The sequence below is a fragment of the Xenopus tropicalis genome, chromosome 9 (assembly GCF_000004195.4).
Source record: "Xenopus tropicalis strain Nigerian chromosome 9, UCB_Xtro_10.0, whole genome shotgun sequence".
Taxonomy (NCBI): Eukaryota; Metazoa; Chordata; class Amphibia; order Anura; family Pipidae; genus Xenopus; species Xenopus tropicalis.
The window spans coordinates 52,647,082-52,664,788 of record NC_030685.2 but is presented as its reverse complement, the minus strand read 5'-3'; the positions used below and the strand labels follow the sequence as shown (position 1 = coordinate 52,664,788).

At 39.4% G+C, this 17,707-nt stretch overlaps 1 protein-coding gene across 3 annotated transcripts in view; it reads right to left on the bottom strand.

Moving 5' to 3' along the window:
• nbeal1 (neurobeachin like 1) overlaps positions 1–17,707 on the bottom strand; it is a 117,073-nt gene that overhangs the window by 38,545 nt on the left and 60,821 nt on the right. For all 3 annotated transcript variants that reach the window (XM_002937719.5, XM_012971009.3, XM_012971008.3), the window contains 9 exons: positions 15,167–15,320; positions 14,497–14,625; positions 13,568–13,873; positions 12,326–12,475; positions 10,079–10,236; positions 8,633–8,757; positions 8,360–8,480; positions 4,334–4,482; positions 2,926–3,059 (listed from right to left, as the gene is read on the bottom strand). In XM_002937719.5, the coding sequence (XP_002937765.2) occupies positions 2,926–3,059; positions 4,334–4,482; positions 8,360–8,480; positions 8,633–8,757; positions 10,079–10,236; positions 12,326–12,475; positions 13,568–13,873; positions 14,497–14,625; positions 15,167–15,320 (1,426 nt within the window). The remainder of the gene's footprint in view (positions 1–2,925; positions 3,060–4,333; positions 4,483–8,359; positions 8,481–8,632; positions 8,758–10,078; positions 10,237–12,325; positions 12,476–13,567; positions 13,874–14,496; positions 14,626–15,166; positions 15,321–17,707) is intronic.

Sequence of the window (17,707 nt, the reverse complement as noted above, 5' to 3'; positions counted from 1 at the left end):
CCCAAGGAGCCTGAGGAAGGCTGGGAGACTAATTGGTTGACCAGTTTGTCCAGAGAGTCTGGCAGTCTGGCAAGGCTCTGCAGGGAGGCGAGCGAATTGGCTAATTCGCGGGCCCAAGGAGGTTCAGGCATAGAGGCTGAGGGTCCTGAGGCGTCAGGTGAAGGTACTGGAGGAGCAGGCTGTGTGCATGACGCACATAAAGGCTCAGAATGTCCAGTGGGGAGTCTGGCGCAACAACGGGCGCAAGCAAGAAAATTAACCCGCGCTGCAACTGGGTTCTTGGAGGGAGCCTGTGCAGAGCGCAACCTGGGGCCCTCCTTTGAAGGATCTGCCATGTTATTGGTTGGCAGGGTATGCTGCAATAAGAGGTGAGAGAGCACCTGCTGTATTATGTGGCAGGGATGTAGTTGCCAAGAAGCAGTTACTGACCTGGATTGCTGTGCAAGAGAGAATGGAGCAGTGTAGCCTGAGAGAGGGGCTGGTGGTCTGTGGTTGTGGCGTGCAGAGAGAGAGCGCGGTCAGAAGGCGCGAAGAAAAAGGGGGCGGCGCTACAGCGCATCACTTCCGGGTAAGGGGAGAGCGCGCTGAGAGGATGCGACGTTGAGGTAAGCTGTCGCACCCTCTGAGAACCTTGGCGCTCCTCTGGGAGACTGAGCGGCACTGCGCGCCGCCATGTGGGAAGCCAGGCTTCCTTCTCTGAGGTGCTGGCGCCGCAGCTCCGCAGATGCAGGCACAGAGGTCTGTGCTGCGGTCTGCTGCCGCAAGGTCCTAAAGACCGCCGGCTGCCAGGGAGTAAGCGTCCCCTGTTTCCCTCTCCCTATAAGGGAGAAACGCAGGGGGAGAAAGGCAGGGGGGTAGGAGCGCAAGGGGCTGAGCCGCAGCTCCTGCCCTTGCCAAAAACTCCAACGCATCTGGGGACTGAGCCGTAGCTCCTGCCCCAGGTACCTGTGAAAAAAAAAAAAAGGATAAAATGAAAATAATAAGTAAAAATAAAAATAAGTAAAAATAAATGAACTCCTAAAGGGAGTTGTGTCCTCCTCCCATGAGGACACTAAAAGAACTGGGAAGTTCCAGCCCCCGCAGGGGGGTGTAGCCTGCTGAGAGAGGCTGCCTGGCCCCCTGGGAGGGCTGTCACAGTTCTTTTAGTGTCCTTTCCTCCCGGAAGGTGGAGTTAACCCATCAGTGCCTGTGTCCCCCTGAAATGAAAGAGGAATAACAATGCCTACTACTTATTGGTTACAAGCTATTGCTTAATGTTATGTATAGTAAGGAAGGTTCCTCCCTCCTTCCATGGGAACTTGAGGTAAAGTTAGGTGCTATATATATATATATATATATATATATATATATATATATATATATATATATATATATATATATATATATATATATATATATATATATATATATCTATATCTATCTATATCTAAATCTATCTATATCTATATCTAAATCTATCCATCTATATATATATATATATATATATATATATATATATATAAAAAAGTATATATATATCCACCAAAAAAAGTCCTGCACTCCAAACACTTTATTGTTAAAAACACATAGAAAAAAAGGCACCGTTTCAGAGCGTCCTGCTCCTTTATGGCTTTTTTTTTTCCTATGTGTTTTTAACAAAAAATTGTTTAAAAACCAAAGCCTTTACCAACGGGCTAAGTCCTTTTGCACCCAGAGTTTTCAGCAGTGCCACTTTTCTATGTTATGGAAGCACAGGCAGTCTTCTAGGTCATATGCAGGAAGATTATGAAGGTAACTGTTTGCTATCACCCTTCTTAGCAGTCTCCATATGAGGCCAGCTTGAATCCACTTAACACTAAGGGGGTGATTTATCAATGGTTGAGTTTGATTTTTTTGTATGTAAAAAAAACGCTACGTAAAATCTTGTGAGTTTCTATAGTCAATGGGAGTTGTCATAGGCAAAGTCAAATATTCGAGTTTTTAGAGTTCGTAAACTCGAAAAATTCAAGATATTTGAAGGAAAGTAGTTGCGCAGCAGCAATTTAGTTTATTCAACTGGTGTTTCCCTTTGTGAGGCAACTTCAGGCTAATGTCCCACACAGAGATGAGTTGCCCTCGACAGATGTAGGCCTTTCCACCGGCGTTTCCCTTTGTTGTGGGCTGAAAAGGCTTTTTGGAAAGGTTAGTCACCCACGGTAGCTGGGGGACATTAGGGCAGTGGTACACTGGGAGATTAGTCGCCTGAGACAAATCTTCGTTGTCGCAGGCGACTAATCTCCCCACAATGCCATCGCACCGGCTATAATGTAAATCGCCAGTGGGATGGCATAAGCATCGCTGCGATGTCCCGCAGTCGCACAAAGTTTCCTCTCGAGACAACTTCGGGCCACTGCGGGACATCACAGCGATGCGTATGCCATCTGACTGGCGATTTATATTCTAGCTGGTGGGAAGGCATTGCAGGGAGATTAGTCGCCCGCGACAACAAAGCTTGTCACCCTTAGCCTAAGAAAAGGTAAATTGATAATATTATATACCCTTGTTTTCTTATCTTTCAGGCTTTGTGTAAACAAATCATTATACTTCAGGGATGTTATAAAATTAAACAAAGAACTGTCAGACCACTGTCAAAGGAGTACTAAAGACTTAAAAAAGGATATGGGCAGAAAAGCTTTATTTCAAAATATAAATGTAATGTACAAGTCAAGAAGTTCAGCCTTCAAAGTTCAACAGCTCATGCCCTCAAAGCAACATTTACACAAAGTTGGAGCATTTGTAATGTTGCTGACACTGACCTAACAAGATCTGTGTAATCTGCACTGCTATGTTTAAGCATAGGGCTAGGTTACATCTGTCTGATTAATTAATTAAAGAAATAATGAATTCTGGAGCAAAATGCACTGAATACAAATTCAGTCATAAATGTAATTTCATTCAGTCCCTTACCTCCTTTTTAAAATTCAGAAAATAATTTGTCTGGTCAATTAGAAATATCTCCAGTGCGGATCTCCGCAGGTTGTACCTACGCAAATGGATCTCTCGGATTTGGGAAAGGGGCCACTTGAAATCGAAACCAACACCTAGAAAAAATATACAGGGCAGTTAGGTCATGTTCTAGTCAAAATAAAACAATAACTAAACTACATATGTCTCCAAGATAAATTAATACATTGCACTTTTATGAACTCACAGCATTTGCCTGGCAAACAAGGGCTATTCCATTATATACAGTGTTAAAGTACTGCTCCATAAAGGTTTGGCCCTCAGCCTAACAAACAGATTATGTGGGGCAAAATACAATGCAGCTAGCTGTGGACCACATACACAGCCCAATGTGCTCTTAGGCTGAGAGAATATTTTTATCTGCCACCATCAATATCTTAACAGGCTTCAACAGTTGGGAAAGGGTTCCCATTATCAGTAAAGAGAAGCTGTATTGACAGGCATTTTTATTTTTTTATTTTTAGTATCATGGGCACACACTGGCAGTCAACCTGCCCATTCCAGTGCTGGGTCTGCAGCTTACTTCCAAGTATATAGGGCCAATACAATAGCCTTTCCAGCTTCTGATTTCTGATCAGGGTTCAGTCAGATACAGCAGGGAAAATAAGTATTGAACACGTCAACACCAGATGTCGGTAACAACCCAAGTAATCCACACATATAAATAAATCAAAACAAGTCCATAAATTAGGTTATGTGTAGTAAAGTGGAATGACACAGAAAATAAGTATTGAACACGCTTACTGAAATATATTGAATACTTACTGTAGTAGAAAAGCCTTTGTTGGCAATGACAGCTTCAAGGCACCTCCTCGAGAAACTTGTTGCAATGCATTGCTCAGGCGTGATTTTGGCCCATTCTTCCACACAAACTGTATTCAATTCTTAAGGGCAGTGGCACACGGGGAGATTAGTCGCCCGTGATAAATCTTCACTATTGCAGGTGATTAATCTCCCTGAAATGCCATCCCACCGGCAAGAATGTAAATCGCCGGTGAGATGGCATACATGTCACTTCTGTTTCCTGAAGTGGGGCTGGGAACCCCTTGGGGGAAGGTTTGTAACTGGTGTAGGGGGCCCTGAGGTGACAGCCCAGGCCAGACACCCTAGTCTGGCCAAAATTCCCCTAAAGCCTCCCCAAATAATATCTGATCGCTCTTCAGTCAGATGTTGATCGCAAATGCTAGAAAATTCCATTTTGCTGAGACCACACAAGGATATGTATGCCCCTCACCCCAATGTAGTCTGATCAATGACTTGTAGTCAGACAAACAACATACAGATCTGCCTATGCATGGCCAGCTTAAGACAAATGATCTAGAGAAAATGCAAACACTCATTTTCAAATTACCTTCTTCTTTTTCAGTACTGCCATCATAAAAATAAATATGTTGCGTTGTGACTTCCAGATGACCAGAGATTGCATCCATTACAGTGATAAGGTCACACTCCTCTGACAAAACAAGCTTCTCCTTTTGAATCTGTTCTTCTTTATCATTCCTGAAACATCAGATTGTCAGGATCTTCAACATTACATCAAAACAGGCGGTTGCACTCATACAGCATATTTCAAACACTACCAAGGTTATTCTATTTATACCTCACTCTACAGAGAAAAATTTAAATGATAAATGTAAATGATTTATCAGTGCTTGATAGGTGAAAATAAACAATTATTCATATGGAAATATCCCTATGAACCTATGGACAAATTCTGACAATAAAAAAATATATCAATAAAAGCAGAGAAAGATAAAGTAATAATACAGAAAACAACTTTATGAGTAGCAGCACAAAGAATTCCTGTAATTGTTTTTTCTACTGGCTTATACATTGGAGAAAAGCCATTTCACATCCTTTCGTACACTGTATGTGTGTGCAATGACAGGCATACTTTAGTGTTTTTATGCCAAAGTCCATTCTATGTACATGCTGACTGGCCGACCCCGTGTCAGTCAGTGCACAAATACATACAAAAGTTATTTGTGTGCACCGGTTTTAAAATCTGCCTGTGCATGCATAAGTGTGCAGCATAAAGGGAGTACTACCTGCAAGAATGTGTAATCATTGTCTGGGGCTGTTTTTCATTCCCTGGTGCAGAGATCTTGGCTCCATATTGCGTTTTAACCTTAAGATGACAGCGTACAATGACATTCTTGACAAATCTATGCTACCTATTTCCTGGCAACAGTTTGAGGAAGGCTCTTTCCTGTTTCAGCACAGCGATGCCCACATGCACAAAGCCTGTGGAAGAACTTGACTGCCTGCACAGAGCTCTCACCTCAAACCAACTGAATGCCTGTGGGCAGAACTGGAACCTTAAGGGCAAGGTCGCATGAGGTGGATTGTCACCCTGCCCTGTGTGCCATTGGCCTAAGGGAGGTGACAGATGGGAAGATTAGTCACTCAGCGACAAATCTTTGTTGCCATGTGCGACTAATCTCCCCGCAATGCCACTGGCATGAATATAAATCTCTGGTGGAATGCCCTGCGCGTCACTACGATTTCCGGAAGTCGCCTTGAGAGGAAACTTTGGGTGACTTCCGGAAAATGCTTTCCCCCTGGTGATTTATATTATTGCCAGTGGGAAAGCATTTTCAGGAGATTAGTCGCACATGGCACAGTAGATTTATCAAGCGTGACTAATCTTCCCATGTGTCATAGCTTTAATTGTGAGCCAGGTCTGATTACCCAACCTGATTAAAGGCAGTGGCACACAAGGAGATTAGTCGCCTATCTTTGTTGTCACAGGATGGCATACGTGTTGCTGCAATTTCCCGAAGTCTTCTTGAGATGAAACTTCGGGAGACTAATCTCCCCGTGTGCCACTGTCCTAAAGGGGAACTAAATCCAAAATTCATTGGTAATTGTACACTAGTGATGAGAGAATTTTTTCTCCAGGCATGGATTCTGCAAAAAATTTTGCGAAACAATGGCAAAATTTTTCTGCAAAAATTTTCATCATATAAAAAAAAAATGCAGCACAAAAAAATGCCCATTTTTTTCACTGCATTTCATTAATTTTTCTGTAAAGCAAAACATGACAGATTCACTTATCAATGCCTTACACTTGTGTTGTGCATGAATTTGCCTGGTGGTGGATTTTTTTTTAATCTTGGAGGTATGAGCTGATCTATCTCCATGGGTCTAAACCCAAGGGCACGGTGAATGCGGATGTAATTGCCTATGTTGCCACATGATGGAACGCATATAAAAACACAAATGCCCATGTGTATGAGCGCTTAGGGCAAAGACGCACAGGGCGATTAGTTGCCGTGACATTTATCTTAGCAAGTCGCTGCAACTTTTCGCCATAGGGGATCATGTGCATCGCTGCAACAATTCCGAAAAGTCGCGGAACTCGTGGCAACTCGCCCCTTGTGTCTTCACACTTAAGGCACACTCAGGTAGGTGATCCATTCTCTACTCAGCCTTCAGTCCTGCTGCATTTAAATGTGCTCTTATGGACAGTGGTTGCCACTAGTGATGAGCAAAACTGGGTGCCAAAAAATCAGCATGGGAGCGAAAATGGCATTTTTTTTCTCACACTAAATACACTGGAATTAGGGGGTGTTTTTCTTGATTTTTTTCCTCTTGCCAAATGCATTAAGTCAGTGTTTTTTTATTGTGTTTTTCCTAGAACCATATGCATTGGAGTAAATAGGTTTTTTTCTCATGTTTTTTGGGGTGCAGATTTCTGGAAAAACTAAATTCTAGTGCAGACTAATGAAAATTTTCAACACTTGCAAAACTGCAAGTCAGGTGGAAAAATTAAAATGTAAAGATCTTTATACTAGAAAAGTAGCAAAATGAACCAAAACATAGTTGGTAAGTTCTACTTCCCCTTTAAATCTGTGCATCTGGAAACTTCCACAGCAAATGGCAGATGCAGCAGTTACAGATGTTTATCAACTTTGAAAATCTCTGAAATATCTATAAAAGCAGACCTTGTTTAATCTCTGCTGTGAACTTTCCAGCAACCTGCTCTCTAATTTGTGAAAACCTTTTCACAACACAGACATACCAGTAATAATGCATAAGTACTAAGCCCCAACACACAACAAACTTGTTAAAAGGGTCAGCTATTCAAAAACTTTATTATAGAAAATTCTAAGCAACTTTTATACATTGAATTACAAATTTCCTAACGTTTTAGAAGTATTTAACTTTCAATGTAATTACTATTGAAAGCATAACCTGTTATGTTCTCTGAACTTTTGTCTGACCCCTGAGACAATGTAGCAAAACAGCTGTAAAGTCTAATGAAAATACATGTAAGAAACCTGACTCCAGTTATAATCTTTTACAAATACGATATAGAGAACAGAAATAGATAAACAATTTGCTTTTGACAGCAATTACATTTACAAATAATTCAATATTTCACATTAATGTGTATTGGAAAATTGCTTACAACTACATTTTCTTTCATTATGCACAAAGGTTTTTGGGTGAAGGGCCCCTTTAATCCTCAAACATATACAGTTGCTTATATAACATTAATTATTGATGCAGCAGGATAATAAAACTTTAAATGTAAATACCTTATATACTCGAGTATAAGCCGATCCGAATATAAGCCGAGGTACCTAATTTTACCTAAGAAAACTGGAAAAACTTATTGACTCGAGTATAAGCCTAGGGTGTCACCAGTAGGGCTGGTGCGAGCAAGCCAGCACATGAAGCACAAGTAGTAAAGCAGGATAATCTGGTTACACGATATTGCTTGAGAACTGATAATTGAACTGACATAGATCCCCCCATTCTCAGCAGAAAGCATATTGACATTAACCTGTCTGCCTGTGAGCACTGAGAGTGCTGTTCTACCCACTGTGCCAGGAGAGATGGCAGTTATGTACATCCCTTCTCCACACAGATTTACTGACATGGGGAGGTGGGAAGGATGGGGAAGTTTATTGAGAGTAAGGGGCATTGAGTGCCTTGGGCTCAACAGTGGCATTTTCTTCTGCAATTCATAGTAACATAGTAAAGCTTGTAGACATGTATCTATCAATATCAAGTTGGGGGTTTTAGTGAAAGATGCATGTTGTAGAGAGACATTATGGATGCATCTTAAAAAGAATGAACACTGCAGCAAGCACCCTTATACACCCTATATAAGATATAATTCAGTATTAAATTTCCACCTACCTAGTGCTCGAAACATGTTCCCGCACCCCCCTCCCCCCATCCCATGCATGTGTCAGGTACTATCAGCAGCGCATCGGGCATTACGGTAATACGCCTGTTTAATTTGAACCTAGTGGATGAAAAGGACAAAGCAGAGAGGTCCCCAGCCAACAATGGAAATGGAGACTTAATTACATAATTAAGGAAAGATTAACTGAGCACAGGAGAAAACATATTTTATACATACATGTTTACAACGTTTTCCTCTTCTGGAAGTTCAAGTTGATCTTCTTCTAAGTCACTAACCTTCACCTGCTTTGCAGCTTCCAACAACAGTGATTCGCTTGAAGGCTCTGTTTGTTGGACACCTAAAAACACAAAAGCAAGCAGAGTTACTATTTCATGGGAAAATATATTTTAAATTTCTCTGTTATTTTGATGCCCAGAAATGAAACTGTAAATACAAAAACTTTTAGCTATGTACGTATTAACTGAATATATCTTTTTATGATTGACTCACCTAAATTGTCCCGCAATGCACTGGCTTCCAAATGAGCATCAAAATTGAGATTCTGAACAAGTTTGAGCCTCATGCGTGAATAATTTTCTACAGTGGATAGTTTCCAGTATTGCCAGTTTTCTTTCCTGCATACAGCAAAAATTTTAAAAAAATAGATAAGATAAGATATAACTAGACACAAACGCTAATATCCTCTAGGTGCCAGATCATTATTCCAACTTATTTATAAAAACAGATTGGGAAATACAGTACTAGTAATGAAGCAGTAAAATAAATGTCAAATTACAAATAAGCTTAGGTAAAAAGGTTTTGGTAAGCCTTAGGGTGATGGCACACCTATGGTTAAATATTCAATACCACGGGCTGCGAATCTCCCAAAAAAAGACTTAAAATATGACAACATTAAGATCACTGCAAATAAAACTATTACTTGCAGCTATCTGGCTTAAATGCGGGACAACCCAAAAGTACTTTGCCACGGTTAAAGGGGATGTAAAGGGGAAGTCATCCCACTGAGTTAAGGGATTCGGTAAAATGACTAAAAACAAGTACATTCCAAATATACATGCATTATTTTATTCTTACAGCTGTAAAGATAAATTATCCGGTTTCTTCAGCTCTAATAGGCAGCCTCAGGCAAGCCTACCTTAGCTGTTTAAGAGACTTAGGCAGCCACCGGTCATCCTTATCTCTTAGTGCAACCGGAGCCCATCAGAGGAAACCGGATTGATTATATCAACAAAAGTAAGAAAAAAAGAATGCAATTATACTGGAAACTTGCTTGTTTTTAGGAAATCAATCAAAAACCCTAAAATTAATGGGATGACTTTACATATCCTTCAGCACAAGTAATAACTACTTACAGGTGTCAGAATGCTAACAGGCAGTGTAGAACTCGCATACAATGAGGGGCCTTGACGCTGCATGTGAGCTTACATATTTTAGCAAATATTTAACCGTGAGCGACAAATCTCCTTGTGTGCCATTGCCCATAAAGGACAAGTAAATCCTGATTCACTGGGGGGATGGCAGTAAGTTAGCACTTCTTAGCTCCTCCTAGGAAAAAATACCTGGCCTGTGTGGAAAATGTATGCAACACCAGTCCATTTTTTTCCCTAAACGTAGCACAGGTCCAAAAGGTCCTTTAAGGTTAGGTATTTAATCCCTTATCCAAAAACCTGATATCCACAAAGCTCAAAATTACAAAATGGTCATCTCCAATAGAGTCAATTTTAAGTTATTTACTTTTTCTATGTAATAATAAAACTATTCCTTGTAGTTGTAGTCAACTAAACTGCATGAATCCATATCGCCAGTTATGGTGATCCAAATTATGAAAAATCTTTTATCCAGAAATCCTTAGATACCAAGCATTCTGGATAATAGATCCTATAGACACTATATTTACAATAGACAAAAAAATGGGGGGAGGGGTGCAAAGCAAACCTGTCAGCCCATGGTCCACGTTCACAGAACAGATATCTTTGTGCAGCCTTCCATTGTCTCAATGTAGCCGTGTACTGACTGTTTACTTGCTTAAGCATATTGTTGTAACGCGAGTTCTCCTGACGAGTTTTTCTATTAAATGGTTCCAAAAAGAATTCCTGAGAGATACAATACAAAAAGCATTTTCAATCATTTTTATTACATTCGAAATACCCATTTCTGATACAATGTAACACATTATTTAATATTTAATACCAAATGATGATTTGGTGAAGATGTTGGATGAAAAGAAAAATCTTACAAAATCTAAGAATTCTGTGTCAAGGAATCTAAAATAACTCAATTTACAGGGCAAATATAGACATTTGCAGGCATATTTATTACCTGTCAAACATCTGGTTTGGAGCAGAAAATGAGATAAATTCATTTACCCACAAACATTTGCTGCAATTTATTGCAATTTTTTTTTTTTTTCAAAATAAAAAGCCTGCTACCTAAACCTGCTTTTCATTTTTTAAGCTTTTTTTTTTTTTTTTTAGTAATTGACTACAGAGTTTACTCAGAATCTACTCCTACCATTAGTTCCATATCTTTACAATTTACCTTTGTGTGCACACTAGTATGCTTTTTTATTACAAAAGGTGAACCCACATGTGCTTTGGCCTCTTTTAATCGTTTTACTGAATCCTAGAACCTGATATCTGCTGAAATTCCAAATTAGAAAGCTGCTGAACAAAAGTTAAATAACTGAAATGTCACATAAAATATTAAACTCATTTGGTCTTTCAACAGTGGACGGATAAAACAATCACTACTTTGTAGAGCTTGCGCACACCCTCTCAATTTACTTCAGGAATCTTATGCTATTCCCCAGAAAGAATGCTTACTGTATAAAACAAGCTAAAAGGGTTGAGGAGACCGCCTTATACGTATACAAATAAGTCAAAAAGGGATTCTGGGAACAAATTCCTTTAGGCTCTTAGAAAAGTCCCATTTACATGGGCTTGTCCGATTTACATGGGTTTATCCTATAGACTAATGCTTACCCACTGGGTTTTCAATGCAAAAGCCAAAAAAATAGCTGATCAGATTCCCAACTACAGACCGGTTTTGCCCTTCTTGGGGCTCATCAGTGTAGTGCAGGGTTTTCTGATCAGCTTAGGTAGAGCCAGGAGTGGGGATTCACGAACAAGCTAAGAGGGTTGAGGAGACCTCATACGTATGCAAATAAGTCAAAAAGGGATTCTGGCTTTTGCATTGAAAACCCAGTGGGTAAGCATTAGTCTATAGGATAAACCCATGTAAATGGGACAAGCCCATGTAAATGGGACTTTTCTAAGAGCCTAAAGGAATTTGTTCCCAGAATCCCTTTTTGACTTATTTGCATACGTATGAGGCGGTCTCCTCAACCATTTTAGCTTGTTATTGTATAAAACACAAACTCATTTTTTATAATAACCAGTAACCACACTAAAGGCATCATTCTACAAGCTACTTTGTTTTAAAGGAACAGTAACACCAAAAAATGAAAGTGTATAAAAGTAACTAAAATATAATGTGCTGCTGCCCTGCACTGGTAAAAGTTGTGTGTTTACTTCAGAAAGTCTACTTTAATTTATAAAAATAAGCTGCTATGTAAATATATAAATTATAGTAGTGTTACTGTAGCAAACACACCAGTTATACCAGTGCAGGGCAACAGTGCATTATATTTTTATTACTTTAAAGCTCTTTCATTTTTTAGTGTTACTGTTCCTTTAACACTTTACCAGTCAAAAGGTAACATCTCACTTATTTACTAACTTGACAATGATTTATAACCCACCTTAGAATCTGCATCTGCATTAGTTTTACCCTACCCTGAACTGCCATTATTGCAACACAATATTGTACGTCAAATATTGGCAGCATCCCCTACTGTGCAATTGCTACAATGTGCAGTCACTTCAGCACTATTACATTTTCTGTATGTGTAAAGAGTTTACAAGGAAAAAAAGCACAACAAATGTTGCATCTGTGTTATACTACTCTGTAAAGCTCCACAGAAGAAGTAATACAATAACTTTATAATCATAACAATAATAATAATGCTATATTTCAACCAGAGCAGCCCAAGGTACTGTTGACAAGAATCAGACTTGCAGTTGCTGTTTCCTTAGGTCTGTTTCATTCATATATACCTATACAGAATAATAATCTAATAGAACAAATATGTGCACAAATTGGCAAATTAACTTTGCAAGTTACCTTAAATTTCAACTTGCTTTCACCTCGTTCTCGTTCACGTTTGTGCATATTCACCATCTGTGCTTCATAACACTCTTTCCAGTATGTAGCCATCTGTTCATGACATTTGCCAAATGTATCCACTTCATATTGCTTCATGTACAGTATTATCTAAATGAAGAAAAATAAACAAGCATTCCTTAGTACAAATAAAATCTAACTTGCCAGAAGAAAATATGTTTGTCTTGGGTATCTCACTTCCAATGTCCCTACAAACATCATACTGATTTTACGGCTGGAATCCACTTCACATGTGCAGTGACAGGCACATGCAAGGAAAGTGAATGGCAGAATATGTTAAAGGAGCAGTTTAGTGTAAAAATGAAAATGGGCAAAAGAGATAGACTGCGCAAAATGAAAAATGCTTTCAATATAGTTAATTAGGCAAATCTATGGGCTGGAGTGACCAGATGTCTAACTAAGGTTAAGTTAGAGAGCTGAAAGCAGGAAGTAGAGTTCTGGCTACTATGTTAGTCAGTGACTTTGGGGGGCACATGGGACATAACCGTTTAGTTAGTTTGTGAGCACTCAAGTCAGATTCAAATGCAAACTAACTGAACAGTTATGCCCCATATGCCCCCCCTCCCCTCAAGTCACTGATTGGCTACTGAATGCTAACAGCTTAGAGACACTTTTCGCTTGAGAAACTCTACCATAGTTTATATAAAGACCCTACTGCATAGCCATGGGGGCAGCCATTCAAGCTGGAATAAAAGGAGAAAAGGCACAGGTTACAAAGCAAATAGCAAAAAAGTCCTGTAGAATACAATGGTGTTTTATCAGTTATCTGCTATGCCACCTGTACCTTTTCTCCTTTTTACCACCTTAAATGGCTGCCCCCATGGCTGCACAGCAGGGTATTTATATAAACTATAGTAGTGTTTGTGAAGCAAGCACACAACTTTTACCAGTGCCAGGCAACAATACATTATATTTTAATTATTTTGATACATATTTATTTCTTGTTGTTACGATTCCTTTAAACTGATTAAAATACATCCATAAATATTCCAATTTTATAGTATCAATGCCCAAAACATCCTGTGCACGACATACATATTTAAATCCTAATGTACAATGCAAACCCATAATGTACATGTGCAAGAACTGTTTCCAAATAACTAACAAAAGTAGGGAAAAGCTAAAGACTACACAGGCAGAGGTTCTATAACAACATAAATATAAAATTTAGGGCATACTTACATATTTGTCAATAAAGATTCTCCATTCGTCAGAGTTGCAGTATTCCTGAAAATCTTCAAACAGTGAAGGATTGCCATTAGTTATAGGAAGAGATGGTAAATGTAGGTGCATAAAGAGTAGCTGGTAAATCTTAGATACAAGAGTCCGCACAATAGGGATAAGAAAAGAATAGGTTTCTGTCTTCTCCTTGATGGATTTGCCAAGAATGCCTTCAAGTTTTCCTAATAAGTAACAGGCTTCTTCTTGGTTCTCAATTACTTTGGTTTGCAGCAGAGTGTTGAGCTTTGCAGCAGCCATGGCACACACCTACAAACCACAAATTGAGAACACAAAATCAAGAACTCATATGGCACAGAAAATAAAAAACAATGTCTACCATTATACATCTAAAAAATAAAATGTTATTAGACTGTAAGCAGAAGGTTAATCATAGATTACATTAAAGGAGAAGGAAACCCATTTTACTGGCAATAGATTTGCCACATACATGCCACCTAGAACATTATATATATTCTGCAGAAAGCTTTACCATACTTGAGTAAACAGCCCTAGAAGCTCCCTTCATTTAAGATAGCAGCTGCCATTTTAGTTTGCTCTCAGCAGCTCCTGCTGTAGCTCTAGCCTGGTAGCTCAGATCATACATTCTTATGGAAGGGGAGTGAATTCTTATGGGAGGGGGAGAAAGGAGAGAGCTGCACAGACTCTTGCCCCAAACCTGAAGAAGCCCTAAAGGAGAGGAAGTCTGATACTGAAAAACATGTTAACACAAAAGAAGATGAGAAATTCTGTGTTTCTTTTGATAGGGAACTGTGTGCAGTTTTTCAGTGAGTGCTTATGGCAGTATTTACATGGACCTTTCTGATAAAGCCTTTACTTCTCCTTTAAAAACATCAAAATGCATAAAACAATTTGCTAAAATATTAGCCAACCTGCAGATTGTCCTGAGCAATAAAACCAAGCAAAAGACGAAACTCCAACTGAGAGAGGGACTCCGATTCTGGACCAGATGAGTACCATACCGAGATACCATCCATAAGGGTGACTATCTCTTCCAACAGCTGAAAGAAAAAAAACCTCGGTTTCATCTGATTTAAAAAACTTTGTCATGCAGAAGATTTCACTTTGTCATTAAGGTCAGTTTAAAGGAATGTTTTTTTTAAACAAAATCTGAATACACATCTTTATTTATTTTGTATAGTTCTTATATGTACATCCAGCCTGCAACAGAAAATGCTGTTTGGTTGGTGACTAACAAAGAAATTGACTGTGAGGTTTCAGTTTTACTGTTACTATTATTTTTAATTTCTTATCTTTCTTTACTAGCTTGCCTTTTACTGTTCCATTCTGGCTTCTAAATGATACCTGGCTGATACGATATTTAAGTTCAAGCAACCAAATAGCAATTGAAATTCCAAGCATGACAGCTGCAGAATAAGAATGATCATAAAAAATGAAAATTACTTGCTAATTGCCACAGAATACTGATTTGTCATACTACAAGTTATAGTATACTATACTATAAGTAAACTACCCTTCAGAGGTAATGACAAAAATAGTAAAGAGAGACGGTTAAAGCGTTAAAGCCAGATGAAGACCAACCTTCTCGGTCCAAAGGACAGGATTTTTAAGACCCTCTGTTTGTAGGAAATCCTGTACAATGTGCAATAACCTCTTTGCATTTTCACAGTAGATCGGTTGGGATTTTGATTCTCTGTTCTCTGTCACTGCCCATTCTGGCATTTTCTCTAACAAACTGCAGAGCAAAATACAGACACATTGGCAAATGAGAAGTAATGGCTTAGCTGCCCAAGAGGTATGTGGTGTGAGGTATGATTCTGATGTAGTGGGATGTGTTCTTTTTTTAGCTTTGACAACCCTAGCCCACATTTGTAATAAAAGGTACAAAGCTTGCCAAATTGCAGTAACCCATAGCAACTAATTTCATGACTGCTTTTAAGCAGGTGATCAGGAAATGCTGCCTGCTGATTGTAGCAAGCTTTGAACATCATATTACATAATCCTCTAAAAAAGTCACTTTATCTAGAAAAACAAAGCGTAAGCACATTAGCACTTTCCCTTTCAGTAAAAAAAAAAATGATGGCACATAAAATATATATGTATGTTATACTAAGCCTTTGTTAAAGACATCTTTAGTTTTGAAGTTACAGACCAGAATCAGTGCTGATGTCTGTCTAACCTACATTCTGCCCAACTGGTTAGTGCACATTCCTTCCCTCTCCAGCTTCATTTGCATTGCATTGATCCGACTGGCTGACTCTCACCAACCATATGTATCCTAGATATGCAAATGAAGTAGGAGAGGGAAGTCAGTGTGAACTGGGCAGGGAAATCCCCTACTGAGAGCAGAGTTGAGAGCCTATCAGGAGCCCTGATCCTGGTCTGTAGCTTCAAAACAAAACATTTACAGTGGAGGAAATAATTATTTGACCCCTCACTGATTTTGTAAGTTTGTCCAATGACAAAGAAATGAAAAGTCTCAGAACAGTATCATTTCAATGGTAGGTTTATTTTAACAGTGGCAGATAGCACATCAAAAGGAAAATTGAAAAAATAACTTTAAATAAAAGATAGCAACTGATTTGCATTTCATTGAGTGAAATAAGTTTTTGAACCCTCTAACAAAAAAAGACTTAATACTTAGTGGAAAAACCCTTGTTTGCAAGCACAGAGGTCAAACGTTTCTTGTAATTGATGACCAAGTTTGCGCACATTTTAGGAGGAATGTTGGTCCACTCCTCTTTGCAGATCATCTCTAAATCCCTAAGGTTTCGAGGCTGTCTCTGTGCAACTCTGAGCTTGAGCTCCCTCCATAGGTTTTCTATTGGATTAAGGTCCGGAGACTGACTAGGCCACTCCATGACCTTAATGTGCTTCTTCTTGAGCCACTCCTTTGTTGCCTTTGCTGTATGTTTTGGGTCATTGTCGTGCTGGAACACCCATCCACGACCCATTTTCAGTTTCCTGGCAGAGGGAAGGAGGTTGTCGTTCAGGATTTCACGATACATGGCTCCGTCCATTTTCCCGTTAATGCGAATAAGTTGTCCTGTGCCCTTAGCAGAAAAACACCCCCAAAGCAAAATGTTTCCACCCCCATGCTTGACGGTGGGGACGGTGTTTTGGGGGTCATAGGCAGCATTTTTCTTCCTCCAAACACAGCGAGTTGAGTTAATGCCAAAGAGCTCTATTTTGGTCTCATCAGACCACAGCACCTTCTCCCAGTCACTCACAGAATCATTCAGGTGTTCATTGGCAAACTTCAGACGGGCCTGCACATGTGCCTTCTTGAGCAGGGGGACCTTGCGAGCCCTGCAGGATTTTAATCCATTGCGGTGTAATGTGTTTCCAATGGTTTTCTTGGTGACTGTGGTCCCTGCTAATTTGAGGTCATTAACTAACTCCTCCCGTGTAGTTCTAGGATGCTTTTTCACCTTTCTCAGAATCATTGACACCCCACGAGGTGAGATCTTGCGTGGAGCCCCAGAGCGAGGTCGATTGATGGTCATTTTGTGCTCCTTCCATTTTCGAACAATCGCACCAACAGTTGTCACCTTCTCTCCCAGCTTCTTGCTAATGGTTTTGTAGCCCATTCCAGCCTTGTGCAGGTCTACAATTTTGTCTCTGACATCCTTGGACAGCTCTTTGGTCTTTCCCATGTTGGAGAGTTTGGAGTCTGCTTGATTGATTGATTCTGTGGACAGGTGTCTTTTATACAGGTGACTAGTTAAGACAGGTGTCCTTAATGAGGTTGACTAATTGAGTAGAAGTGTCTAACCACTCTGTGGGAGCCAGAACTCTTAATGGTTGGTAGGGGTTCAAAAACTTATTTCACTCAATGAAATGCAAATCAGTTGCTATCTTTTATTTAAATTTATTTTTTCGATTTTCCTTTTGATGTGCTATCTGCCACTGTTAAAATAAACCTACCATTGAAATGATACTGTTCTGAGACTTTTCATTTCTTTGTCATTGGACAAACTTACAAAATCAGTGAGGGGTCAAATAATTATTTCCTCCACTGTAAAATAATGATTTACAAGTGTTTTTTTCTGACAGGGGATGTTCAAATTTAGACTACTGTCTGAAGCAGAACATCCCGTGAAATTTAAAAACCTCATACTA